The sequence below is a fragment of the Mobula birostris genome, chromosome 25 (assembly GCF_030028105.1).
Source record: "Mobula birostris isolate sMobBir1 chromosome 25, sMobBir1.hap1, whole genome shotgun sequence".
In the NCBI taxonomy this organism is placed as follows: Eukaryota; Metazoa; Chordata; class Chondrichthyes; order Myliobatiformes; family Myliobatidae; genus Mobula; species Mobula birostris.
In genome coordinates this window covers 28,273,666-28,301,640 of record NC_092394.1, presented here as the reverse complement: position 1 = coordinate 28,301,640, position 27,975 = coordinate 28,273,666, and the positions used below count along the sequence as shown (strand labels likewise).

The following is a 27,975-nucleotide window of genomic DNA, read 5'->3' as shown; positions in this document are numbered from 1 at the left end:
AATAGATCAATACCATTTGCAAACCTTTCTGGAGGAAAACACTTCAACAAACTGGACTTAGCTGAGGCCTACCTACAGCTGGAAATCGAAAAAGAGTCTAAAATGTTTCTCACCATAAACACTCACTGATCTTCAACCATTAGTGTCCATTTTCAATCCACAGAAGGGTGTTCCATTAACAGCAGAAGCATGAATGCAGAGATTAGCTCTTGGCAGTCACAACTGCAAGACCGAATTCGAGAGGATGACTAATCATAAAAATGCTGATGGATTGTCCAATTTACCCTTGGAAAATGAAATGCCTGAAAGATTTACAAAAGAGGATATTCTTCTTGATATACTCTCTCTAATGCCAATTGAAAGTCTCCCTATTATGGCAGAGATGATTCAGAGGGAAACCAGAAAAGACCCCATACTGTCGCAGGTCTACACGGCAACTGAAAGTGGCTGGGAAGTACAGCAGAAACTCCAGTTCACCCTTTTTACCAGTACTGGGATGAACTTCCCCTTGATGGAAGTTGCCTTATGTGGGGAATGGTGCTCATCCAGATGTAGTCAAAATGAAAGAGTTGGCTTGAATTTTTTTTTTGGTGGTCTGAGATAGATCAGAAGATTGAGCAGCTTAACATGCACTGTTTGGGATTGCAACACATCCAGAAGATGCCAAGAGCGGGTATCTCTTCATCCCTGGGAATGGCCTGCATTGCCCTGGCAGAGGATTCATGTCGATTTTGCTGGACTACTCGTGGGCACAAATTTCTTGGTAGCAGTGGATACAGCTATAAAGTGACCAGAAGTCTTCCCAATAGCATCAACTAGAGCCTTGCACACTGTTGATGTGTTGAGAAGTGTCTTCTTAAGGACTGGTGTTCTAGAACACTTAGTCAGCGACAATGGACCGCAGTTTGTTGTGGAGATTTTCAGTCATTCCTGAAAATAGATGGAATCAGACATATTACATCTGCAATGTACCACAAATGGCTTGGTGGCAAGGTTTGTCCAGAGTCTAAAGAACACACCACGAGCAATGTCAGTTGAATACACTACACTGTCACTGAATCTGAAGCTCGTTATTTTCCTCCTTGCATTTTGCATTACCGCACACTCCACAACCAGCAACTCACCGAATAGGCTGTTCTTGGGTCGTCCCTTGTGTTCACACTTGGGTCTCCTCAAACCCAATCTCAGAAGGAGTATGCAGTACCAACATCTGAGACAAATTGAAGGCTCCTCAAACAAGGAGTTTCGCTATTTCACTGCAAACAACAGGAATTCTGCAGATGCTGGAAATTCAAGCAACACACATCAAAGTTGCTGGTGAACGCAGCAGACCAGGCAGCATCTCTAGGAAAAGGTACACTCGACGTTTCAGGCCGAGACCCTTCGTCAGGACTAACTGAAGGAAGAGTTAGTAAGAGATTTGAAAGTGGGAGGGGGAGGGGGAGAGGGAGATCCAAAATGATAGGAGAAAACAGGAGGGGGAGGGATGGAGCCAAGAGCTGGACAGATGATTGGCAAAGGGGATATGAGGGGATCATGGGACAGGAGGCCCGGGGAGAAAGAAAAGTTGGGGGGGAACCCAGAGGATGGGCAAGGGGTATAGTCAGAGGGACAGAGGGAGAAAAAGGAGAGTGAGAGAAAGAATGTGTGTATAAAAATAAATAACGGATGGGGTATGAGGGGGAGGTGGGGCATCAGCGGAAGTTAGAGAAGTCAATGTTCATGCCATCAGGTTGGAGGCTACCCAGACGGAATATAAGGTGTTGTTCCTCCAACCTGAGTGTGGCTTCATCTTTACAGTAGAGAAGGCCGTGGATAGACATGTCAGAATGGGAGTGGGATGTGGAATTAAAATGTGTGGCCACCGGGAGATCCTGCTTTCTCTGGCGGACAGAGCATAGGTGTTCTGCAAAGCGGTCCAATATTGCGTCTGGTGCTCCCGACGTGGCCTTCTATATATTGGCGAGACCCAATGCAGACTGGGAGACCGCTTTGCTGAACACCTACTCTCTGTCCGCCAGAGAAAGCAGGATCTCCCAGTGGCCACACATTTTAATTCCACATCCCATTCCCATTCTGACATGTCTATCCACGGCCTCCTCTACTGTAAAAATGAAGCCACACTCAGGTTGGAGGAACAACACCTTATATTCCATCTGGGTAGCCTCCAACCTGATGGCATGAACATTGACTTCTCTAACTTCTGCTAATGCCCTACCTCCCCCGCATACCCCATCCGTTATTTATTTTTATACATACATTCTTTCTCTCACTCTCCTTTTTCTCCCTCTGTCTGTCTGACTATACCCCTTACCCATCCTCTGGGTTCCCCCCCCGCCCTTGTCTTTGGTGCCTCCTGTCCCATGATCCTCTCATCCTCTCATATCCCCTTTGCCAATCACCTGTCCAGCTCTTGGCTCCATCTCTCCCCCTCCTGTCTTCTCCTATCATTTTGGATCTCCCCCTCCCCCTCCCACTTTCAAATCTCTTACTAACTCTTCCTTCAGTTAGTCCTGACGAAGGGTCTCAGCCTGAAACGTCGACTGTACCTCTTCCTAGAGATGCTGCCTGGCCTGCTGCGTTCACCAGCAACTTTGATGTGTGTCGCTATTTCACGCCTGGACAAGCAGCCCTAGTTAGGGAATACAGAGGTGATCAAAGTGGGTACTCAGAAAGATTAAGAACAGAACTAGACCACTCTCCTACACAGTGGAGGTTGCGTCTGATGTCATCTGGAGACAACGCATTGGAAGAGGCCCCAGAACCTGAGATTGTTTCACAACCACAAGTCTCACCTTCCAAGCAGAGTGACCCCGTTTGTCAGGAAAGACATTATCCCACAAGAGTAAGACATCCTCCACAGTGATTAAATCCTTTGGTCTGACTGGGATCATTTAAAAGTTGTTATGCTGTGGATGGATATATTGTAGTTGTATTATATTGTATACTGTGTAGGTACGTTAAGATGCATTTCAATATTGAGTTAGAGCTCATAACTAAGCAGGAAGGAGTGTTGTCTATTTAATATTTCAGTAATATTGTAAACATATTGTTTGATAAAGCATTATTTGTTGCTTACATAATACATTGTGGGTTATACAATATATTGATTAAAATAGGAAGATGTTTGGAAACATAAGAGTACTTAACTTTGTATTAGCTCAATCATGTTAAGTGTTATTTGGTAACTGGAAAGATGTAATAAACAGTACTGTGCAGAAGTCTTGGGCACCCAAGCTATCTATATCTAATAAATAAATACATACATGTAAGACTTTTGCACAGTAATGTATTAACATGAAGCTCTTTCTTAGATGGGTGTTTGTGAAGTTATCTCTGGTGCCTTGCAAAGTTATCCCCTCATCTTATGTGATGGATGGAGACAGATTGTTGGGTCATTTTCATACTCTTATGCAACTTTGCTGCATTGCTTACATTACAACTGTGAACAGCCTTCTAATAAGGCTCCATTAGATGGAAGGGTTTCTTTTTCATGATAGTGGTGTAAAAGGCACTATGAAGTGGAAGGTTATTACTGTGTTTTGCCAATAGTGTACATGCAGTGTCATGATTTTGGAAGATGTACATTAATTCTTTTCAATGTATAATTATTCTGTTAAATGCAACTACTTCATAATGTTAAACATTTTGAAATTACTTAATTGAGTATTACAGAAATATACATTAATTATTCATCTACAAAGGACTGGTGCATTTTGGCACTTTAGGTAATGGAAGTTCACAAAACACTACGAAAAATTTGAGATGGAGTAAACATTTGGCCTGATGCAATTTATAAGAGAAAATGTAAATAAATAAGCACCAATTTTGTTTTCAAACTCTCATTTTTGCACAAATGACATATCTTTGCATTACAGATGATCATAATATGGATCATTTTCTAGGAGCACAACCCTTCCTGTAATGTAGAGAAAGCTTGTACTGTGATCCTCATTATTAGAGCCCATTTAATATTGTCATTGGAAAAATCATGTAACACTGGACAGTATGTTTATACCTACATTTTTTCACAACATTTTTTCATTCTTGAATAACTTTGTTTAACTTGTCACAGAAAATTTGTGGATGCTAATAATGTCAAGAGTCTTTGATGAAAGCTGTGCCTGAAATATTCCAAACATGAACAATACTTGTTTCATTGAGAATGAAGTTAGATTAGATTAGATTTAACTTTATTGTCATTGTGCCGAGTACAGATACAAAGCCGATGAAATGCATTTAGCATCTGACCAGAAATGCAAAGAATAGTGTTATTTACAAAATAACTGCAAATTTAATGAAGTGCTACAGCACACAAATATAAAAGTACTGAGACAGTACAATACGGGTGCGATACTGCTTAGTGCTGTGAGCATTGTACTGGGGAGAGCTCTGGGCAAAGAGGTACAACCTATAAACTTATTTTTATATTTTGATTCATAGGTTATTTCCTCCATGATTTCACGGACATGCTGTGGAATCAGAAATTACAACATTCCTGGGAGCTTCTTTTCCATCATGCTGTGGTAAGATACTTCTTCACATGTTTACAGTCACTTGAAGTCGGCTCAGTACACTGCATCAGATCTTGCCTGCATAGGTACCTTGATCTGTTTTTTTTAATGACTGCAGCATTAGTAGTGTTTTCCAACCCAGAATGAACCATGATCTCATTTATTTAGTATCCTTTCACCTGCTGTGTTCACTGATGCCCAGCTGTGCCCCAAGCTGCTGTTTAGGAAGTTGTTTATCTGGATATGGGATGACTGCTTTATACACGTGCAAGTGTGATTTTTTTTTCTCTTGTTTTTCCTCCATGAAAAGAAGCTGAAATCAGGAAATGTTGTTTTCTTAGTTTAACGGTTGATTTCTGGAAATTATTGAAAATCTGTATTCCAATAATATATTCACATCTATAGAATTTAATTGTTTGAATGTATAACAGAACTTATTGTATAATTTCTTGCAAGATAGAAGGAGGCCACTTGACCTATAAGGTCAATGCAGGGCCTTGGAACGATGCAATTTCCAGCACTTATTTCTCTTTAGCTATTTTTTTTTCCTCATGGACCCATCAAGTCCTTAACTCACCTATACCGGGGTTAGTTTACAAAGCTAGTCAGCATGCCTTTAAGATGTGGAAAGAAACTAGAGCCCCAGGGAAAATCTACATGATGTCAAGTAGAACATGCAAGTTGCACCTTGGGACATAGGAGCGGAGTTTGGGCATTCTCTCCATCAAGTCTGCTATGCCATTCGACCATGGCTGATTTATATTCCCTCTACCTAAAGAACTTCCTCCTCATCTCTGTACCACAGGGACGTCCTTCTATTCTGATGCTCTGCCCTCTGGTCTTAGATTCTCCCACTATTGGAAACATCCGCTCCATCTAGGCCCTTCCATATTCAATATGGTTAAATGAGAAACACCACTAAGTACAGACCCAGAGGCACCAATGCTCTTCCCACATTAATTCTTCATTCCCAGAATCTCTCTCATGAACCTCCTCTGGACCTCCTCCAATACCATCATACCTTTTTCTAAATATGGGGCCAAAAACTGCTCACAACACTCCGAATGCAATCTGACCAATTCCTTCTAAACCCCCATCATTAATTTTATTCGTAAACACGAGGAATTCTGCAGATGCTGGAAATTCAAGCAACACACATCAAAGTTGATTGGCAAAAGGGATATGAGAGGATCATGGACCTCCTGTACCTCTTCCTAGAGATGGTGCCTAGCCTGCTGCGTTCACCAGCAACTTTGATGTGTGTTGCATTCATTAATTTTATTTCCTAGTCCTCTCAGAATGAATGCTAACATTGCATTTTCCTTCCCTACTACCAACTCAACCTGCACTAGGACCCTCAAGTTATTTTGCACCTCTGATTTCAGAATCGGCTCCCTGTTTTCGAAGAGCCTTTATTCCATTTGCCAAAGTGCACTTCCCTGTAGTGTATTCTATCTGCTATTTTGCCCACTCTCCTAATCTGTCCAAGCCCTTCTACAGACTCACTGTTTCTTCAAAACTTCCTGCTCCTCCACCTACCTTTGTATTATCTGCTAATTTGACCACAAAACCATCAATTCCGTCATCCATATCATTAACATATAATGTGAAAAGTAGCTGACCCAACAGCATCCCCTGCAGAACAATATTAGTCACCGATAGCCAACCAAAAAAGGCTCCTCTTGCCTCCTCTCAGTCAGCTATCCATGTTAGTATCTTTCTTGTAATACCATGGGCTCTTATCTAGTTTAGCAGCCTCATATGTGGCACCTTATCAAAGGTCTTCTGAATATCCAACTAAACAATATCCACTAACTCTCCTTTGTCTACCCTGCGTGTTATTTCCGCAAAAAGTTCCAACAGATTTTATTAGGCAAGATTTCTCCTTAAGGAAACCATGCTGACTTCAGCCTATTTTATTGTGTTCCTCCAACAACCCCAAAACTTCATCCTTAATAATGGTCTCTAATATCTTGCCAACCACAAAAGTCAGCTTAACTGGCCAATAATTTAAGGCCTTTTACTTCCCTCTGTTAAAGCGTCAATGAATAACTTTATTTGCAATATGCATTTCCTTTTATTAGGAACTTGCTAGGTGTATTAAAAAACAACACTCAACAATTATAAAGAAATATATAGAAGTACTTAGAGGATAAAGTACAGATATGGAATAAAATGTGCATAAACACAGTACGCAAATACCAGCAATGTAAACAACATTATTAAAAAGTGGAATGATATTTGCAATTTTCGAATATTCTAGAACTCTTCCAGAATCTAGTGCTTCTTGTAAGATTGCCTGCACAATCTCTTCAGTTACCTCTTTTAGAATCTAGACATAGACAGTACTGGAGATCAGGGCTGAACCTAGATCACAGAAACTGTGAGGTAGATACAGCAGTTACCGCCTCATGGTGGAAAGGGTATATAATTGGAAGTAGATATGGATCTTAAAGGTATTTGTTTATAGTTCCAAATAAGATGGTTAAATTACACATGAATGATCATGGAGTTAAATACATTTAATGTGGGGTAAGAACAATAGGTTCTGTATGTATTCAGATAGGACCATGGGTTTCCTTTAGGGAACTGCTCTGGAAACCTACCTATAATGTTTAATATAATAACCATTATATCGTAACGTATCTATTCATCTAAGATTATTGATAACCTGTTAGTAATTAATAAACAGTGTAATTGAGAGTATAAGCTAACAACAAGTTAATGGCATATTAAATTAAAGAAAACCTGGGAAAAATGGATTCCATTTTAGTTAAATGTGAACTGAAAAATATAATGATTTCAGAATAAATGATGGAAAACTAGGAACATCTGAGGTCCAAAGGGATGTAAGTATATGCATACAAAGATCACTTAAACATAATACTCTAGACCAATACTAATCAAAATTTAATGGAATGCTAGTCTTTTGGTCCGTAAAGCAAGGATATGTCAAATGAAACTTTGCTACAACTAGGTATGGCAATGGTTGGATCCCATCTAGAAAATGTGCACAGCTGTCAGGGTTATAATTTAGATAGTCCTTTAAAATAACAGGGCAAAGATTCACTTTGATGTTTCCATGGCTTCTGTCAGGATCTGAAACATAAACTGTTTTCCGCAGACTATATAAAGTTATGTGGTATTGAATATTTCTGGATTTCAGAAAGGAGTTTATAGGGTGTCGGGGGATATCTAGTACAAGCCATTGTGGGGGAATCAGTTCTTCATACAAATAGTGGTAGCAGGATGGAACTTCCTTCCATAAGCAACAGATGTTAGTTCAATTATTTGAAAATAAAATATTAGTAGTAGTTTGTCTTAGAAAAGTATACAAAGATATAAAGCAAAGGCAGAATGTTAGAGTTAAAATGGAAATCTACAGTGATCTCATTCAACATGTAACATAAGTGCACCTCGTGTGTAATGAGCATGTTGCTAGACACTAGTTTTCTGCTTAGGGATAGCTAGGAATAAATCTTCCTTGCTTCTGTGGCACTTCATTATCCTCTGCTTCCTCCTGATCTTTTCCTTGCATTTTCGTTTTTCAATCAATTGAAAAACTGCATTGTAGACAACCTCAGAAAATGGCTGGGAAAAGTAAGAGTTTATTTTAATACTCAAGGGGAGAACATGTTTTTTTTGTTAAAATTATGCTCTTTTAAAAAATACAGTAGAATAGAGAGTTAAATCAAAGAACATGATTTCAAGAGGTGTACAAAAGGCCAAGACAACAAAATTTACACAAATAAGATTCTGAATTAGCTTCCTTTGAATAAATGTTGTTGAGACTTTTGCGAATGTGGGCATGTGACTGCACTGGTAATGAACAAATCTTCCATTAAATCACTTCTATGAACTAAATTTAGGCATTCCAGTGCAAAAAAAAAAGTATGTACCAAAAACATGAGAATTTGATTTATTAGCTTGATTGAAAAACATTCAGAAATAGGGCTATGCAAGATTCTTTTGCTTTACTTGAAAGGTACTTCTAACCCTTTTGGAAGTCTATCTAGAAGAATGTCATATACTGTGTCTGAGACTTAATTAGAGCTTCAATTTTCAACTTTTCAAATATGATTCTGCTCTTCATGGTAGTTCTATACAGGGTTTTGTATTATCTATATTGTATTAGTGGACTTATAGTAAAATTTGAAACCCTTCAGAGCAATTAAGATCATTCTTTGAAGTTTTATGATCCTTAAAGAACATGGCTATCATACTCTTGAAATTGGTGATTGAGCTACATTGAGAATCCAATCATTTTATATTACTGTCTCTGAATACCAAGGACCAAATGAGCTGACCCTCCACATTCAACAGGTTGCCAGTTAACTGACTGTCAATTTTTTTTTTGTTTAGATCTTTTAAGTAACTATGGTATTTAAAGCTATTATAGATGATCTTAAAATGTTTAAACATCAAAAAACAGGAATTAAATGACATTTGAAAATACTGAAAAATAGTTAAGAATAGTAAAATAGAGTAAAATCAGTACAAGCTCTCTTTAAGACCATAGATTCTCAGAATAAAAATAATGTTTCTAAAATTACTGTAATTGCTGATTTTTTTTTTGGAATTATAGAATAACACATCCCAGAAGGAGGACATTGTAGCTCATGCTGTCAGTCAGTATTTGTGTAGAACCATATGTGATTTTGTGTGTGTGTACATGTGCAGAGGGGAGTGTACCATGGGAGAAAGGAAAGAAAGAGGGGCACCAGAGTGAAGTGATGGGCTGGTGAGCAGAAGAAAAGGGGTGGAAGGGGAATGGAAAAAGAGAGAAGGGGAGGAGGAGGAGAAATTACTGTAAGTTTGAGAAATGGATGTTCATGCCATTAGGTTGGAGGCTACCCAGATGGAATATGGGTTGTTGCTCTTCATTGTGGCATTAGTGGAGGATGTGAACTGACATGTCAGAATTAAAATGGGTGGCCCCTGGTAAAACATACTCTTTTAGGTAGATGGAGAAAAGGTGCTTGACGAAGGTCTCCCAGTCTAAGTTGGATCTCACCAATGTAGAGGAGGTCGCACTGGGAGCACCAGATACATTAGACAAGCCTGACAAACTCGTAGGTGAAGTGTTGCCTGACCTGGAATGACTGTTCAGGGTTCTGGATGCTGGTGAGGGTTGTGGTCCAAATGAAAGGTTTTACAGAAGGCACAAATGGAAAGAGATGTCAAACAACTCCAGTAAGAAGGTCCATTCAACCTCTCTGTACATCATTTGTAAAAGTAGAATAGTTTATACCTTAGCTTTTTAAATGACTGAAAATTGAAAATGTGTATATCAAAACTACAACAAGTTAATTTGACCCTTTTTTAATTGTATGAAACCTGGCAGAATATAAATATAAGGAAGATAATGCAGTATGAAGGTAATGAAAGATCCGCCCACCCTATTCAGGAACCGTTTGCCCCATTCCCATCAGGGAGGAGACTACTCACATCCACGCTAGGACTATCAGTCACAAACTCAGTTACTTTCCCCAAGCAGGAAGGCTGTTCAACACCTCCACCCATTAACCCACCCCTCCACACCCCCAACCACCACTACTTTATCATTTCCTGTCAGAGTCAGCTTATGTACAGACACTCCTGTGCCTAGCATCACTTTAGAGATGTACAATCTATGTATATAAACTATGTTATTAATTTATAATTCTTTTTTTTTATTTTTATCATTGTGTTCTTTATCTTATTGTGTTTTATTTTGTGCTGCACTGGATCTGGAGTAACAATGATTTTGTTCTCTTTTACACAATCTTGAATAATGTTGTAAAAGCATTGTGCAAGTGAATAACAGTAAAACATATTACTTCCAAACTGAGTTCAGGAATTAATGACTGAATTTTGTAAGGGGATTCCCAAGCAGGAATTTCATTGTACAAAAAGAGGTAAAGACCCAAAAGTTGTTTTGTGGAATTCCCATTAAAATTGGGGAGGGAATCAAGGAAGCCTTGTGAATTTTTATTTTGTGTTTATTATTTATCAGCAATCACTGGGGTATTCCTGCTACAGTGATTTATGTCAGATAGTAAAGCTAACTTGAAAGGGAAAATGAGCCTGAAGCAATTATGTTCCCTTTATAGTATCTAATAATGAAAACATTACATTAAAATAATGTCAACCTACTTAGTATTTCACAACATCTGGTCAGAAGTAAAAGTCTGCTGGCCAAATGTAATGAAATATATTACAAATGAAAGTGGTAGGTATCCCCCATTGGCAAATGTTGAGAGTGTCTGTATATAGATTTCCAAAATGAAGATTTGTGATGCGCTCACATACTGTTTAAGATCATTTGTTAAACAAAGGTTTGTAGTATGATAAAATTTGTAACTTGGGCAAATGTGGGAAATCCAAATTCCAGTCTGAGGCCTGGCTGGGGGGAACTGTTGAATAATTCCAAGTTTGCAGGAATGCTTAAGTCATAAATTATTTCGCCTATCCTGCTTTGCAATCCAGAACATGCTCATGGATTTGATTGTGAGTTATATGGAAATTGGCAGTGTATTTTTCCTGCTGCCTCCTCTTATACAACAGTAGGTGTGATTTATATCCATGAACCTGCCAAAATTAAGCATGTACTCAGAAAAGCATAACCCATTAAGTACAAGGATTGTATAGTGGAAATCACTGCACTTTTTAAAACAATAAAATGTGATTCATTCAAATAGTTATTTGCATTTCAAAATTACCCTTATAAAAAGTTTTTGGTAAGTACTCAGTCCTCAGGAAGTTTTGATTGATAATATATTCAACATTTAGTCAAGTAACATGTCTATTCTGTTCATACCCCAAAAGTGTTAAAAGCATTAGATATTTCTCCTCACTGTTGTTCTTTGATCAGAGCAACAGATTACATTACCGCTCCCTGACCTAACACAATTGCTTCATTCTCACAGGAAAATACAGGTCTGACATGGAGTTCCCATTAGGCAGCTTAGTGGATTTTGTGCATGTTCATATGAAACATCAGCCAAGTTGGAAGTTTTCTATCTAATGCAATACCAAGAAATCCTTATTTATTCCATTTCCAATGAAACAAATACTTTACTGTATTTTTCAGCTGTTTGCAATCCGTATAAATGAATACTTTTTTTTAAAAGAGGTGTAGCAAGCCATTCAAGCCCTTTAAACTTCTTCCACCAAATAACACAATCCTGGCTGATTATCTCTTTGAATACCTGCTGTACCTCATCCTTGAATATACACTCAGGTACCTCCTGCATCTAATAAAGTGACCACTGATTGTACAGGCTGTTCATGGTCTTCTGCTACTCTAGCCCATCCAAGTTAAGGTTCAATGTGTCAATGTGTTGTACATTCAGACATGCTCTTCTGCATACCACGGTTGTAGTACATGGTTATTTGAGTTATTGATGCCTTCCTGTCAGCTTGAACCCAAGCTGGCTATTCTCTTCTGACCACTCTCATTAACCAGGCATTTTTGCCCACAGAACTGCCACTCACTGGATTTTTTTTTTGTTTTTTGCACCATTCTCTGTAGGTTCTAACATCTCTCTAGTGACTGCTGTGTGTGAAATCCTAGTCACTTAGATCGCACTTCTTCCTCATTCTGATGTTTGATCTGAACAACAACTGAACTCCTCGACTACGTCTGCATTGAGTTGCTACCACATAATTGGCTGATTAGATATTTGCATTAATGAGCAGATGTACATGTGTGCCTAATAACGTGGCCACTGGGTGTATATATTAAGATAGAGTAGGAGTAAGCCTTTCAGCCCTTTTGACTTGCTTCACCCACCGACACAATCCTGACAGATCATACGTTTGAATATCTGCTGTACCTCCTCCTTGACCATACTTAACCAATTGGTCTCCACTGCTGAGCACTTCACAGGTCACAGCTCTTTCGATAGAAACATTTATCCTCATTTTGTTTATAAATGACCTGTAGGTCTCCATTGCAACATTAGTAAAGATGCCTTGCTGCAATTGCACCAAGCCTAAGTTTGCTGCAACTGCCCAAGTTTGCCAAGCTAATTCCTGAAATGGCAGGGCTGGCACATATTAATAATTTAGGCCTGTAGGCATTAGAATATAGAGGCCATGACCCCAAGTTCTGAACTCTCCGGCACCAGAAAAGTCTTACACAGGATCAATATACAGTCTGCTTTCCTGAAGGCTTGCTGCTTTCAGCAATTGATGTACAAAAACATCCAGGTCTTGCATCTTCCTTTCTCCAGTCTTATTACCATTCACTATTGTTTCTAGAAACGTCTTTATCAGTCTATCAAAGGCAAACCCTCTCCATCATTTTGCGCATTTACAAGGAGCGCTGCCACAAGAAAGCAGCATCCATCATCAAGGACCCCCCCCGTCATCCAGACCATGCTCTTTTCTTGTTTACTACCATTGGCAGGAGGTACAAGAACCTTAGGTCCCACAGCACCAGGTTCAGGAACATTTACTACCCTCCATCAGGCTCCTGAACCAGTGTGGATAACTTCACTCACCACAATACTAAACTGTCTCCACAACCTATAGATTTCATGTTCAAGGACACTACAACTGAGTTATTTATTTACTTTTTTATTATTATTTGCACAAATTTGTCTTCTTTTGTACATTCGTTGTTTGTCAGTTTTTGTTGTTTATAGTTTTCATAAATTATATTGGATTTCTTTTTTGCAAATGCCTGCAAGAAAATGAATCTCAAGTTAGTATATGGTGACATGAATTTACTTTGAACTTTGAAAGTGGATCAAGGCACATTTTTTCACATTAACCTGCATTTACTCATTCATCCAACTTGTCTGAATCATAATGAAGCCTCTTTGCATTCTTGTATCTCACATTACTCACCACCCATCCCACACCCATTTTATATAATTTGCACATTACATTCAGTTCCCTCGTTCAAATGATTGATGTATATTGTGACTAGCCCAAGCACCAAACCCTGTGGCACCCCCACTAATCTGTGCCTGCCATCTGCACGGCATTTTTGCTAACATTATAATTTGCATTCTTTTATTGCTTTTCCCTTTGTACTACTTCAGTATACAAGTGCATGAAATTATCTGTTCTGATGGCACACAAAACAAAGTTTGTCACTATACCTCAATGTAGCATTGTAGCAACAAACCAATAATAACATCTTGTTTACAATATCTTTCAGTCAACAAGTCCTTGGCCTCTACCAATGTAGTATCAATCTCATGAGCTTCAATTTTTTATACTAGCTCTAGTGTGGGACATTATCAAAAATCTTGTGAGCATCTACAATATGTTGAAGACAGTGCCATCTGCAATTTCTACTTTGGTTACCTCTAGTCATTACATTATGATTTTTTTCACTTGGGAACAAGTGGTTGGCATATGTCTGTCTCAGAGGACAATGGGTGACAATCACCATCAGCACAAGCCAGGGCGGAAGGGATGGAGATCCTGAGATGCCCAGTCATCAAGAGCCCTCTCTCGGCCTCAGCAGTGTAGTCCAAAGGAAAGCTTATGAAGCAATACGTTTGGCACCATCTTGGCTGCAGGAGCTGCCAGAAGGATGTTCAATGACGTCCAGCCATCTTAGGCCACCAGACTTGCTGTCTGGGTTTACTCCCGTAGCATTTGTCTCTCATGAGGCTTGCCCACAAGGCAGTGGGGCTATTTACCCATAGGTGGGAATCTGGTTTATGAGCACCAGGGCGTGTCCACGCACTGGTGGGCCTGCGTGCTACGTGTGCAGGGGCCAGATGTTCTCCCTATCCTCTGTAGGAACAAGTACATCACAATAATAACTACTCTTCCTTTATTCTTTTGGTGACTAGCAAGAATGCATAAAATTTGCACATTCTCGGAAACTTGGGATCTTTTGAATAGTTGTCACTGGCCAAATGCAGCAACCAGTTTGCATTCAGGAAAGCTACATGGATTAAAATAAATGTTATTTCCTTTTCTCAGTTCCTTTGTCTCCACTACATCTGATCCCAGGATGAGGCTTTTCTTTCCAGGACATCAGAGATCAAGCACCTTCACTCCATCCACCAAAAGCAGAATTTCCTGGTGGCCAAACATTTTAATTTCTTTCCCCATTCCCGTTCCGACATGTCGGTCCATGGCCCTCTGTTCTGCCATGATGAGGCCACTCTCAGGGGTGATGGAGGGGCAACAACTTGTACTCCATCCAGGTAGCCTCCAAATGGATGGGATAAACATCAATTTCTCCTTCTAGTTTTTTTTTTGCTTTTTTTTCTTTTCCCCTTCCCTTCCCTCTTCTTCTGTTCCCCACTCTGGCCTCTTACCTCTTCTCACCTGCTATCACCTCCTCCTGGTGCCCTTCCTCTTCCCTTTCTCCTGTGGTCCACACTCCTTCCATTCAGCCCTTCACCTTTCTCACCCACCTGGCCCTCCCCTACCTTTTTATTCTGGCTTCTTCCCTCTTCCTTTCCAGCCCTGACGGAGGGTCTTGATCCAAACATTGATTAGTTATTTTCACAGATGCTACCTGACCTGCTGAGTTCCTCCATGTGTTGCTCTGGATTCCCAGAATCTGCAGAATCTCTTGTGTTTATGAATAACAAATATCATTCACGTGGTTCCTGATGTTAACCACTGTTTTGCTTCTGTTTATATGATGTTATTGGAATGCAGTGATGTCATTAGGGTTTTATCAATTTTGACCAAAGATGCCTACTTGGAAAATTTTGCATTTAAGTGACAGAAAATGCAAGCTGTTTCTCTCAGAACTTTTTACATGGCAAGTTTAAGAGGGGTTTATAAATGCCTCCCTGTAGTCTGCAAGACAATCTGCAGAGACTATTTTGAACAGTTTTTCAAACTATTTATCTAAATCTAAGATGCCTGTAGTTGCTTCTGTGTCTAGGCAACTAACACGCACTGGCTGTATCACTTTTTTGTCACTCAGTACACAGAATCTTCATTCTAAGAAGGCTGAAACCCTGTATCCACAAATAAATAATCTTACAGGTTATTCTAGCCTTGTGTCTCTGGGCTACTAATTTTTACTTTAAACGCTTTTACTCAATAGGTCATCATCAGGTAAGGTCATACACTACCATAAATCCTGAGACAGAATACTTTTAGGAAAAGATACGATAGTTTGAACGGTGAGGGTTCAGTAGGAATGGAGTGATAGAGTGTTGCCTTATGTGGGAGCATCATCTCCCATTTCTGGATCATATTAATACTGTCAGCAAGTTCCTGGCTAGTATCTGACATTTGACCTTCTGCTTTGTAAATGTATCTTTGAATACCTTATGGGAATTGCAAAATTAGTAATCATCTGAAGGCTGCTTGCCACAATCTTGAATCGTCATTTTTTTTTTTGAATCGTCCTTCCAAGTGCTTGAATATTAACATATACTCTTGGTGCTCCACTCTTAAAAGTATAATTTTAAATATCTTGAATATAAAACTGGAAGTTCCCAAAATATTAACAAGACTAAGCTTCAGCTAAAGCCTAAATGAACAATTAAACAACAGCCAAACCTGGCTTCATTCCATATGGATTTGCATTTCACTTAGAGTTGTATCAAATTGACTACATTATCAACAAGGAAGTATGACATTGCAATGTTTCAGGGTTAAGATGGCCTTTGAAGGGCTTGTAAACAAGCATGAGAATTTCAAGTTTGAGGTTGTGGACTGGAAGCAATTGTAGGCATAATGTATCAAGGTGACTGTGGATTGAGACTTGGTGGACTGAGATTTGGACAGCAGAATATAGGCTCTCAAGTTTATGGAGAGTTGCAGATGGGATGCCAGCCATGAGCAAATTGAATGATCAAGTCCAAAGCCAAGCATGAGAGTCATAGGAAGACAGAAGCAAGGGCAGAGATGCACCCTAGATAGTTGGAGGGGAAATACAATCCGAAATCTAGCTCGTAGTTAAATAGAACACCAAGATTGGGACAGTCTGATTCATCTGCAGACTGAGCTACAGATGTAGTCTTCCTAATTCATTGAAGAAATGTACAACATTTTCTTATCCAGTGTTCAATATAGCATAAAAGGAGGTATATACATTTATAAAAGATCAAAGAAATGTGGAATTGGCATAGAAGAGGAGATGGGCCTGTGACAGGTCATAATAACCTGTGGGACAAGCTTGAGGGGCCAAGTGGCCTACTCCTGCTCCTGCTCCTATATCTGTGCTTTCTCGACTGGTATGAGTGCATTAAACGTGATTGGAATCAAAGCTGACACAATAATTGAACTTCAGTTCCAATCATGTTTAATACCCTATTACAGTAATTGGGATTCAAAGCTAATAAAGTGGCAGTAATAATTGTGACCAAAAAACTGAGACTATTAATAAAGTAATTTTAACATGCTTATTATTCAAGAATTGATTATATCAATGATAAGATTACAAATTAGAAGTTTTACTTCAATTGAGTGAAATTTATTGAGAGAAAAGACTTGATCATCAGTGCTGTACATAAGCATTGACTACTGGCAGTAAATTCTGTTTCAGCAACAGGTAATCTTGCACAGTATTTTCTGCTCTGGTGTCCTTTTTTGAAGACCAAATACACTGTATCTGTGTGATTATACAGAATTTTTTCTTCAAAGACAGTCTGGGGCTGGATGTAAAGATGGTAGTAATGTCACGTCACGTACACCTACCTCTATTCTAGTTGTTATGAGAGGATATTTTGCGATCTGTTTCATATACTGACAGACACATTGAGCCTACTTGTAATAAGTAGGTGTGTTTTATGGACACCATGAAACTCTGTATTTTCTGTTAACACAGATTTAATTTTGCAATTGGACCAGTGCAAAACTCACAGTAAAATTAACTTATGTTGAAGATTTTCTGACAAATTTAAACAACTTTTAGCTCAACTCTGACAGAAGTTGCAGATTTAACAACTTGCTTATTAATCTATTGTGTCTTCCACATCTAGAGTTTCGCCGCATGTGTTCATTTGTACTAATTACAGCATCTCTGATTATCAACCATTGTATAAAAGGGAAGGAATTACAGTTCTAAAGTCTTCATTTTCAGACTTCATGGACTACCATATTTTAATTAGATGTGATATGTCATGGAGTTCCAGGCTTTATGGTTTATTTTGGTACTAGTCTAATTTTTGTTTTATCCTGCCTCCAGTTATAATTCTCCATAAGATCATAAGACATAGGAGCAGAATTAGGCAATTCTGCCCATTGATTCTGCTCCACCATTCTATAATGGCTAATTTATTACCTCTCTCAACCCCATTCTTCTGCCTTCTTCCCATAACCTTTGACATCCTTACTAATCAAGAACCTATCAACCTCAGCTTTAGGTATACCCAGTTACTTGGCCTCCACAGCCATCCGCGGCAATGAATTCCACAGATTCACCAGCCTCTGGCTAAAGAAATATGTCCTCAAAATTAGTTCCTAAAAGGAAGGGCCTTTTATTCTTATTGTGTGCCCTCTGGTCTAGATACCCCCCCATAGGAAACATCATCTCTACATCCACTCTATCTAGGCCTTTCAATATTTGATAGGTTTCAATGAGATTCCCCCTCATTCTTCTAAACTCCAGTGAGTACAGGCCCAGAGCCATCAAACATCCCTCATACAGTAACCCTTTCGTTCGCAGGATGATTCTCGTGAACCTTCTTTGAACCCTCTTCAATGCCAGCACATCCTTTCTTAGATATAGGGTCCAAAACTGCTCACCATATTCCAAGTGCAGTCTGACTAATGCCTAATAAAGCCTCAACATTACATCCTTGCTTTTAAATTCTAGGACTATCAAAATGAATGCTAACATTGCTTCCTTACTACCAATTCAACCTGCAAGTTAACCTTGAGGGAATCCTGCACTAGGACTCCCAAGTCCCTTGCACCTCTGATTTCTGAATTTGCTCTTTCAGTTATATCATTTAGGCTTGCCTTAAAATTTGGGAAATAAGCAGTGGGCTTTTTTTAAACTTGGATTACAAGTATTTTTAGAAGAACAATAATTTTTATTTACTATATGTGGAAAGGAAACTGACATGTTTAACATGGGTGAAGCACCTTCAATAACTCCAGAAGACTGAGGTTAGGTAAAATACCGAAAGGCTTTTATTCGCTGTACAGTACGACCTCCATGGTGAGTGTCTGCCCCCGGACTGAGGGGGAGGGGCAAGGCGAAACACCTTTATACAGGAACTGTGGGAGGAGCCACAGAAGCAGTCAGCAGAGGGGCGTGTCCAGACAGTTAACCCAGTTACAACATATATACATGGTTTACCACACTGGGGAAAAGGAGCAGATATTTGCAAATTCAACAAATGCTGGCAGAAATTCCTGACTAATTATTGACTCATTTATGAAGGATCCTCCCAATAGGAGTGAATGGTGACCACACCTATACATTGTCACATTAAGTGCTAAAATGATGACTTTGTCATCCTTTCCTGCTTTTGGCTGCTTGTGCAAGGATTAGAAAGTGCGGAAAATTTCTATGACAGCTTGTTTTCAATGTGATTAAGGATTTTATTTAGATTATTGTAGTTCCATGTAGGAGGCAATAGTGGGAGTGAGAGAATGCATGAAGCAAAATGGGAAGAGATCTTAAAGATACAGAACGGGTCACTAAATCATGGCAAGATGGATATTAGGAGCAATTTGTGGAGTATGGGTCAAATCAAAACTTGAAAACTGCTTTTGAAAAAATCAGGAGGTTTGTGCCACAAAGGAGTTTGTTAAACCCATTGATTCTATGTAGATCTATGCAAGAGCAGTAAAACTTCTGCCAACCCCAACCCCCTCCCCTTAGCCATACAGTTTCATGTGCTTACTTTCCAATTAGAATGGCCTCACTGAATCTGGTACCACTACTTGCCTGGTAGTACATTCCATATATGGAGTCCCATTCAGAGTTTTTAAATTCCTCCTGTCACTTTAGATTCTTTGCAATTACCTTCATTCTATTATCTCCTGGTTCTGTACTCTTTCGCCAGAGGAATTAATATGTCTATATTTGTCTTTTGCAACAACGTTCATGATCTTAAATACTTATCAGATACTTTCTCAGCCTCCCCCTTCTAAGGAGAACAATTCCCAGATTTTTCAATTAAAATTCCTCATTGCTGGAATTGGTCCAATGAATATCTTCTCCACCCTCCCAAAGCCCTCATATTTTTTTCCATTTATGAGAGCTAAGCACATTTCTCCAGTTTTATTATGTCACAATGTAAAATGTTTCCTGTGCCCCCTTGCATTTGTTCTCTGATTTCATAACTTGATGCTACAGGACAGCAACCAAAATTATTGATCACACTGAGTCTGTAAGTTAAAATAAACTATAAAGACCATTTTCCATTGAGCTTTGCTTCATCCCAAGTTAACTAGTATGATTGAGGTGCTCTTGTTTGCCTCTGTTTTTATGAACCATAAACCAAACCTTTTCAGAAAGACCTTCAGTCAATACTTAGGATGATTTACAGCAAAGTAAATTAATCATTTTGCACTTTACCCTTTGTTCTCTAACATACTGTATGTCAGTGACAACATTTTTAAAAATGTCATTAGAGGAAAATCTCCTGTTGTATTACAATACCATGAGTAGATAGTTTTTCATTTAAAATGTATTTCCTCTGTACGTAAATTGAGTCCCACTGTAAAATCAATAGGCATTTAATGGCACTTATATTTGATGCAAAATGGGAGGAGATAATGGAACTGACTGTGAATTAATACATCTATTTATATAATCGATATCTCAGTCGCTACAGTTGCTGAAAGTAAGCTCTACTCAAAGCAGGCAATGTAGATGCTGCTTGACGCACTCACTGAGAATCAGAATCAGGTTTAATATCACCGGCATATATCATTAAATTTGTTAACTTTGCGGCAGCACTACTATGCCCTCTGATTTTCTTCAAAAGCAGTTTTCAAGTTTTGATTTGACCCATACTCCACAAATTGCTCCTAATATCCATCTTGCCATCACTTACAGTAACCCGTTCTGTATCTTTAAGATCTCCTCCCATTTTGCTTCATGCATTCTCTCACTCCCACTATTGCCTCCTACATGAAATTACAATAATCTAAATAAAATCCTTAATCATATTGAAAACAAGCTGTCATAGAAATTTTCTGCACTTTCTAATCCTTGCACAAGCAACCAAAAGCAGGAAAGGATGACAAAATCATCATTTTAGCACTTAATATGACAATGTATAGGTGTGGTCACCATTCATTCCTATTGGGAGGATCCTTCATAAATGTGTTGATAATTGGTCAGGAATTTCTGCCAGCATTTGTTGACTTTGTGAATATCTGCTCCTTTCCCCCATGTTAAACATGTCAGTTTCTTTTCCACATATTGTAAATAAAAATTATTGTTCTCCTAAAAGTACTTGTAATCCGAGTTTTAAAAAAGCCCACTGCTTATTTCCCAAATTTTAAGGTAAGCCTAAATGATATAACCGAAAGAGCAAATTCAGAAATCAAAGGTGCAAGGGACTTGGGAGTTCTAGTGCAAGATTTCCTCAAGATTAACTTGCAGGTTGAGTTGGTAGTATGGAAATAAGGAAGCATTCATTTTGAGAAGCCTAGAATTTAAAAACATGGATGTAATGTTGAGGCTTTATTAGGCATTGGTCAGACTGTACTTGGAATATGGTGAGCAGTTTTGGGCCCTTTATCTAAGAAAGGATGTGCTGGCGTACTTTGTCTTTTATTCACTCATTGATAATGGACATCTGCTGAGAAGGGGAAGACCACCCAAAAGATCCCAGCCACTCTTATTGCATTTTTTGGGTGAGTGGATACTGCACTTGCCATTCTATCTTCAGGGTTACGCCAAGTAAATTAAAGATGGAACGTTAGCATGGTTCACAGCCTATAGAGTAAATATACACATACATTGAGTGAAAGAGTGGATGCAAAATTCCTGAAAGCTTACGGCATGCCAGACCTTCTACTGAGAGCAATAGAGTCCAGCTATACCAAAACCATGGCGAAAGCTGTATCACCAGATGGAGAAACAGCAGTGTTCGAGCTCCTAGCTGTTGTGCTGCAAGGAGACACTCTGGCACCCTACATCTTTATAATCGTCCTCGATTATGCTCTGCGAAAAGCTACCAAGGATCATGACAAGCTTGGTTTTACCATAAAACCAGGGTGAACCAAAAGGGTCAGACCAGTTACGCTCACAGATCTCGATTTTGCAGATGACATAGTCCTGCTCTCTGATCAGATGGAGGAAGCACAGCAGCTACTGACAAAAGTGGAAATTGAGTGCAATAAAGTTGGACTTCACCTAAACGCTAAAAAGACAGAGTACATGGCGTTAAACTGCGATGAAAGTACTCTCAAGACTGTAGAGAATGATACTATTAAGAAAGTCTTTGACTACAAGTACCTCGGGTCAAGAATGATGAGTTCAGAGAAGGACATAAAGATATGGAAGGCGCTGGCGTGGAGGGCTATGAACGACATGAAGGAAATCTGGAAGTCGAACCTGACCAGAAGGCTTAAAAAGAGGATCTTCATAGCAGTCATAGAGTCCATTCTCACATACAGATGCGAGACGTGGACACTCACCAAGACTATGCGAAAGTCTCTAGTTGGTTGCTATACACAAATGCTCCGGTTGGCTCTTGACGTGAGTTGGCAACAGCACATGACGAACATCGAGCTCTATGATGACCTACGGATGCTCACCACTAAAATCGAGGCGAGAAGACTGCAACTAGCAGGGCACTGTCTACGCCACCCCAAGCTGCCTGCCAGCCTAGTCATCATATGGGAGCGGAAGCATGGGAGGATGAACCTTTGGCGTCCTCCCAAGACTATGGTTAACACACTCCTAGAAGACAGCCGCGCGGCTAATGTAGATGAACTGAACACACTGATGAGGGAGAGAGAGAAGTGGAGAGTCTGTTATCGTGCCTGACGCCGGCCCCCCTAGGCCTGAGTCAACGTAGTAGTAATCCCCTAGGGTTTGGGCTCTACTCCAATGCAACAGGATGCAACCCTGAGTAAAGCTGGGTTACCAGTGATTGTCTCCAGCTATCTTCATTATTTGGAAAGTTGCCTGGTAATAAGAGTCACCTCAGGAAGGAAGAATCATTGATAGTGTTGTGGATTTAAAAAAAACTTTGAAGCGCTATTAACCCATCTAAGAGTGTTATGAGCTAAATCAGGAAATACATGAGTATAAAATGACCTGCTCATTTAATGAAACAAAAGTTAGCTAATGAAGAGTATGTGCAGTAACAGAGAAAATAGATGAGGGAGATCCTATTTCATGCTGGAGAAACACATAAATAAGCTGGAGAAGATGCAGAGGCCAGGTCATCTTCAAGGAGTGGTGCTACAGAAAGGCAGCATCTATCATTGAGGACCCCCACCACCCAGGACATGCCCCTTCTCATTGCTACCATCAGGAAGGAGGTACAGAAACCTGAAGGCACACGCTCAACAATTCAGGAACAGCTTCTTCCTCTCTGCTATCCAATTTCTGAATGGACATGGGACCCATGAACAATATCTCACTACATTTTTTTATTTTGTATTTTTTTGCACTATGTTAATTTATCTATATCTACCGTATATATTATTTTACTGTAATTCAGTTTTATTTTTCTCTCAATTATCAACGGTGGCAGGGATCTCTTGGGGGGTCTTTCCTTTCTCAGTCAAACTTCTTTATTAATGAATAAATAAAAGACAAAGTATGTATTTCCTTGGTGCTTATCGCTTTGGTGTAGTAACTTGTGATTGATTGATACTTTAATGGCTGGAATAAATAAATACTGAACAATTTCTTATTTAATTTTGAGAATTAAATTTCTCCCAATTTGTTTTGATGTCTGATAATCCAAATAACCTGTTACTGATAATCGCTGGAGGATTCTTATTCGTGTAAGAATCCGGCCACAGACAGTTGTTCTGGAGCTTGAAACTAGCTTTATTGTAATGTCCACTGCAGTAAGTATATCTTTTCACTGACCTGTCAATAAAGATGGTGGCTGTTGGTGTGGAGGCATCTGCACTGGACTTTAAGGTGAGTGGTCATAGGTTTGAATCCAGCCCTCGAGCTGGCAACTTGGCCTCATTAAAAAAACAGGCAAAATGCTAAAGAAATAGCAAGGTTGCTGCCTGATGCACCACAAGGCATGGCGAGGAACAACATTACTAAAGACAATAGGCCAGATTTTCCTGTTTTAAAAATAACAGGTTTGTACACAAATCTTGCAGATTCTTTTTTCATTATAAATACACTGTCTAATGTATCCATTTCTAAATGTTCTTGAGTGATTTAATTAATGTCAAACAACTTGTCTGACGTTGAAAATTGAGCATTCTTGTATGTTCATATGCTATAGATTTTGATCACTGAAGAACTTAATGTTAAAAATAATATATTCCATTTGTTTTACATGGTTTGTTTTTGTCTCTCAGTGTATTTCTGAATGTAATCTGACATTGAATTCATGATTCTGACCTGCATTTCTCATATTTAAATATTAGGATATTCATGACCCATTTTTTCAATCTGATGATTATAAAGAAACACCAGTCAGGAAATTGGAATGTGTGACTCTTTTCATTTCTGCACCATGTGATTGCAAATGTATTTACATGGAAGAAAACTTGACTGGTGGTCATTTCTGGATCTTTACATGTCACTCCAGAAATGCAACTAGGCTCTTCCCTGTGTCAGTCACACATTCTCTGTTGACTGAGCGACTCAGATGTAGGGTTAAAACATGACCCAAGCACAGCTGATCCCCACCTGACCTAAGTTGTTCTAATTCTTTTTCATATATCAAATTTAAACAAGTTGTTTGTGATTGAAACACCATATGGATCAACAACCCAAAGATACTAGCAGGAGTGTTTAGCAAATCATTCTGACAGAATAAAATATTTAAATGAGTACAGATGTTTTAGCGAGATGTTCACCCGCCACATGTAAGCCCTGTCGGGTACAAGTGGGTAGCCAGACTGGCCCTCAGACACACATTAAGCACATCAAATTACCTCAATCCCCACAAGGAGGGAGTTATTCAATTCATAAGCATTAGAAAGTCTCTAGATTCTGGAAATCCAAAGTATTACACACAAAATGCTGGAGGAACTCAGCAGGAATGGAAATGAATAAATAGTCGACGTTTCAGGCTGAGACCTTTCTTCAGGAGACTGGGTCTCGACCCAAAACATAGACTGTTTATTAATTTCCATAGATACTGCCCGACTTGCTGAGTTCCTTCAGCATTTTGTGTGTGTGGCTTGGAAATTATATGAAGTTGTTCTGGGAGGGGCCTTTGTGAGTAACCCCAGGAAAACTACAACTTGCTGGACTGGGAACTCAATAAATTAAGTCTAAATTTTTCCTCTTATTTGCTGTGCCTTCTCCAAGCTCCCACACTTTCTTGACTCTCCAATGGTCCCCAACCTGCTGCTGTTGAACCTCCCTTATTTCCCATACTGCCCCATTCTATCAAATGTCCAAAGTAAGCTTCCATCCCGAGTGTATTGTCTGAGGCCTGGAAGGGAAACTTTTAGTCACAAGCCCAGGACTGAAATGGAAGTGGGCATACCACTGTTACCCTCACCCAGTATGTCCACCAAGATTCACCATGCCATAGTTGCTGCTTTTGTTGACGCAGCTCCCAGGTGTTCAGTGGAGGGCTTCCTGAATTTCCATTTCTTATTTTAAGCAAGATCTCCTTAATTAAACTGGCAAGGGGGAAGTCTAGCAGTGGCGAGATTGAGTTGTAGGTGAAGGTTTGTAGCAAATGCAGATTGGATGCAACAAATTTCAAGCCAAGCTAAAAAAAATGGTTATTTCATATTTAGTTGGTAAACTTGGTAAGTAAAATCATGATTCCTCTATTTGTCCCACTTGGTTTTCTATTCCTGGGCCATGTCGTCAGAAAGGGAGAAATAGAATGCCTTACATTACAAGGCTGTGTCCCTGGGAAATGCGGAAGAGGGAGGCAAAGAAGAAAATATATGGACACTGTGAAAGAACTAACAGATCTAAGTGTGCAAGATATTGATGCTGCGTGGGATCGTTGGATGTGGAAAGCCATGATCGCGCAAGGCACATGAAGAAGTGGTAGTTTTCTATTTAAGCCTTTTTTTTGGTCATTGGCTAATATTTCCTCTGGCAGAAGTGTTTAGAAACATCAGTTAGCTTTTTGAAGACCATTTGGAAATAAGTTGTTGAAACACATCCAGATTTTGTTTTGTACACTAAAGGCAAATTTCATGAATTGAAGTGTTTCAAGTAGTCCTATCAGCAAAATCTCCTTTAGAACCCGAAGAAGGTTATTTAATTAAGTACCAGCATAACAGATCACTAAAAACATAAGCATAACTACTGATATTGACATCACTTAATCTCCTGCACGGGCTTGGCTGGTTTGACTAGTTTGTTCCAATGTTAGTAACAAAATCATGTGAACTTCTTCATTCCATATATTTATATGTCTTTAATTTTACAGTGAAAGAGCAATACTAACTGCTTTCTCATTTTTCTCCATAAACCCTATCAGCAATGAGTGCGGTTGTTTTCCATAATGCAATCCTACTCAAAATACTTAGTGAACTTAAGGCAAAATACACAGCTGAATGATAGGCTTGCTGCTTTTACTTTTAAGAGGCAGCTGTTGAGTCATATCTACTAACGTAATGCTTGCTCTGCTAATAGATATACCACACCAGTAGTTTAGAAATTGTGATAATTATGTGGTTTTTGAAAGGAGGGTTGAGGAGGGTGTGCTTGCTTGACAAGATATTTTATTGTTGACTTAAAGTTTGTCAATCTAACTTGAGAGATTAATTAAATACTAGAATACAGTACATAATGGCATTTGAAAAGAGTGCTCCACTTCAGTGATTGAATTTACTACAGTAACACACTCCAAATTCCTTGGTAGCCATTGGCAATTAATACTTAAACTTCTCGCTTATGTAACAGCTGCTGAGAAACGTCAAATAAAGCTATTGCATTATTATGTTATACTAGCTTTAAAATTAACGACATGTCAGCAGATATTAAATAGAATGTCTAGCTGTTGCACTTCAGCCTTTGAGGCTTGACTGAGATTTGAACACAAAACAGTTCATTTCTGTACCTGATATCTAATGAATTAGCACAGGAGCCATAAATTGAAAACCTTTTTTCCTATTGATGAACACAGTCAACCGGGCAAATAATCAAATTAACAAAGATAGGGGAGCTGAACTAAGAGTTGACCCTTACAGAAGTGCTATATCCCTTTTTATTTGTTCAGTGGACATGGGTGATGTTAGCCTATGACATTTATTGTGAAGCATCCTTCTTGAGTTTTCTATCAGTTCTAATGTATTAAATTCCTAAGCAGCTGTAGTTGGAGCTGAACTAGTGTCTTGAGATCATTTGGTTAGTTCTCCTTGTATACGACTCTACTGTAAAAGTCTTTATCATTAAAACTTCTGAACTGTTGTTATTAGCTGTTGATAGCCTGTATGGTAATCTCTGTTTAGTCAACAATACCTGTTATAAAGAATTACATTTAAGCACTCATCCAGAAATCTACCTTGCAGACATTCTGCACAGAAACAACAATGGTGTAGGTTCGCAGGCATTTTAATTTTCTTGGCCACTTTGGTTTTGCTGAATAATAATTTAGGGAGACTATTTGACCCATCAAGTCTATGTTGCTTCTCAGATTAATCCCATCAATCCCATTTGTCACTTGTTTCCTTGTAACATATCACCTTGACACCTTGTGGAGACAGCTTGAATCAATATTCTGCCATCCTAGAGATTCTGTCACTAGCCACCTCCACAAGGAGTTTTTGACAGTAGTCTATTAAGTTGACAGCCAGTGAGATTTGGAAATGTGGAAGGAAGCCAGGGGTCCCTGGGGAAAACCCACACTATCATAATTAGAATATGCAAACTCCTACACATTGCTGGAGTTGAGAAGTAAACACGTCCCAGGAACTGTGGGAAATCTGCACTGCCATAACCATGATACATGCATAGTTGACCCTCTCTTTAGCGCAGGCGGGGAGGGGTGATATTCTTAAAAAATGAGCAATATTTCAACTTGAGGCACATTGTCTGGCCATGTGTGAAGAAAAAGTCTGAATAAAAACTGCATAGATTCATTTACTTTTTCCACATATATTCCACGAGAGAGAACTTCATTCTATATCTTGAAATTTTGGATAATGATGTGTAAATTCTGCAAGGACAACTTTCCATAAACTGAATGGCCATAATACGTGGATTGCCCATACTTCTGTTATGCCATCAACTGCTCTGTTGTTTAACACACACATTGCTGGAGAAGCTCATCAGGTCAGGGAACATCTCTGGGGAGAAATAAACAGTAGAAAGTTTTGGGCCAAGAGGGTCTCGGCCTGAAACGTTGACTGTTTAGTCCTCACCATAGATGCTGCCTGACCTGCTGAGTCTCTCCAGCATTTTGAGTGTGTTACTTTGGAATTCCAGTATCTGCAGAATCTCGTA

The 27,975-nt window shown here is 39.1% G+C and overlaps 1 protein-coding gene across 1 annotated transcript in view; it reads left to right on the top strand.

Annotated features, from left to right (window-relative positions):
* Positions 1–27,975, top strand: part of tlcd2 (TLC domain containing 2) — a 57,807-nt gene that overhangs the window by 12,253 nt on the left and 17,579 nt on the right. Inside the window, exon 3 of the mRNA XM_072242928.1 lies at positions 4,444–4,526. Within this exon, the coding sequence (XP_072099029.1) occupies positions 4,444–4,526 (83 nt within the window). The remainder of the gene's footprint in view (positions 1–4,443; positions 4,527–27,975) is intronic.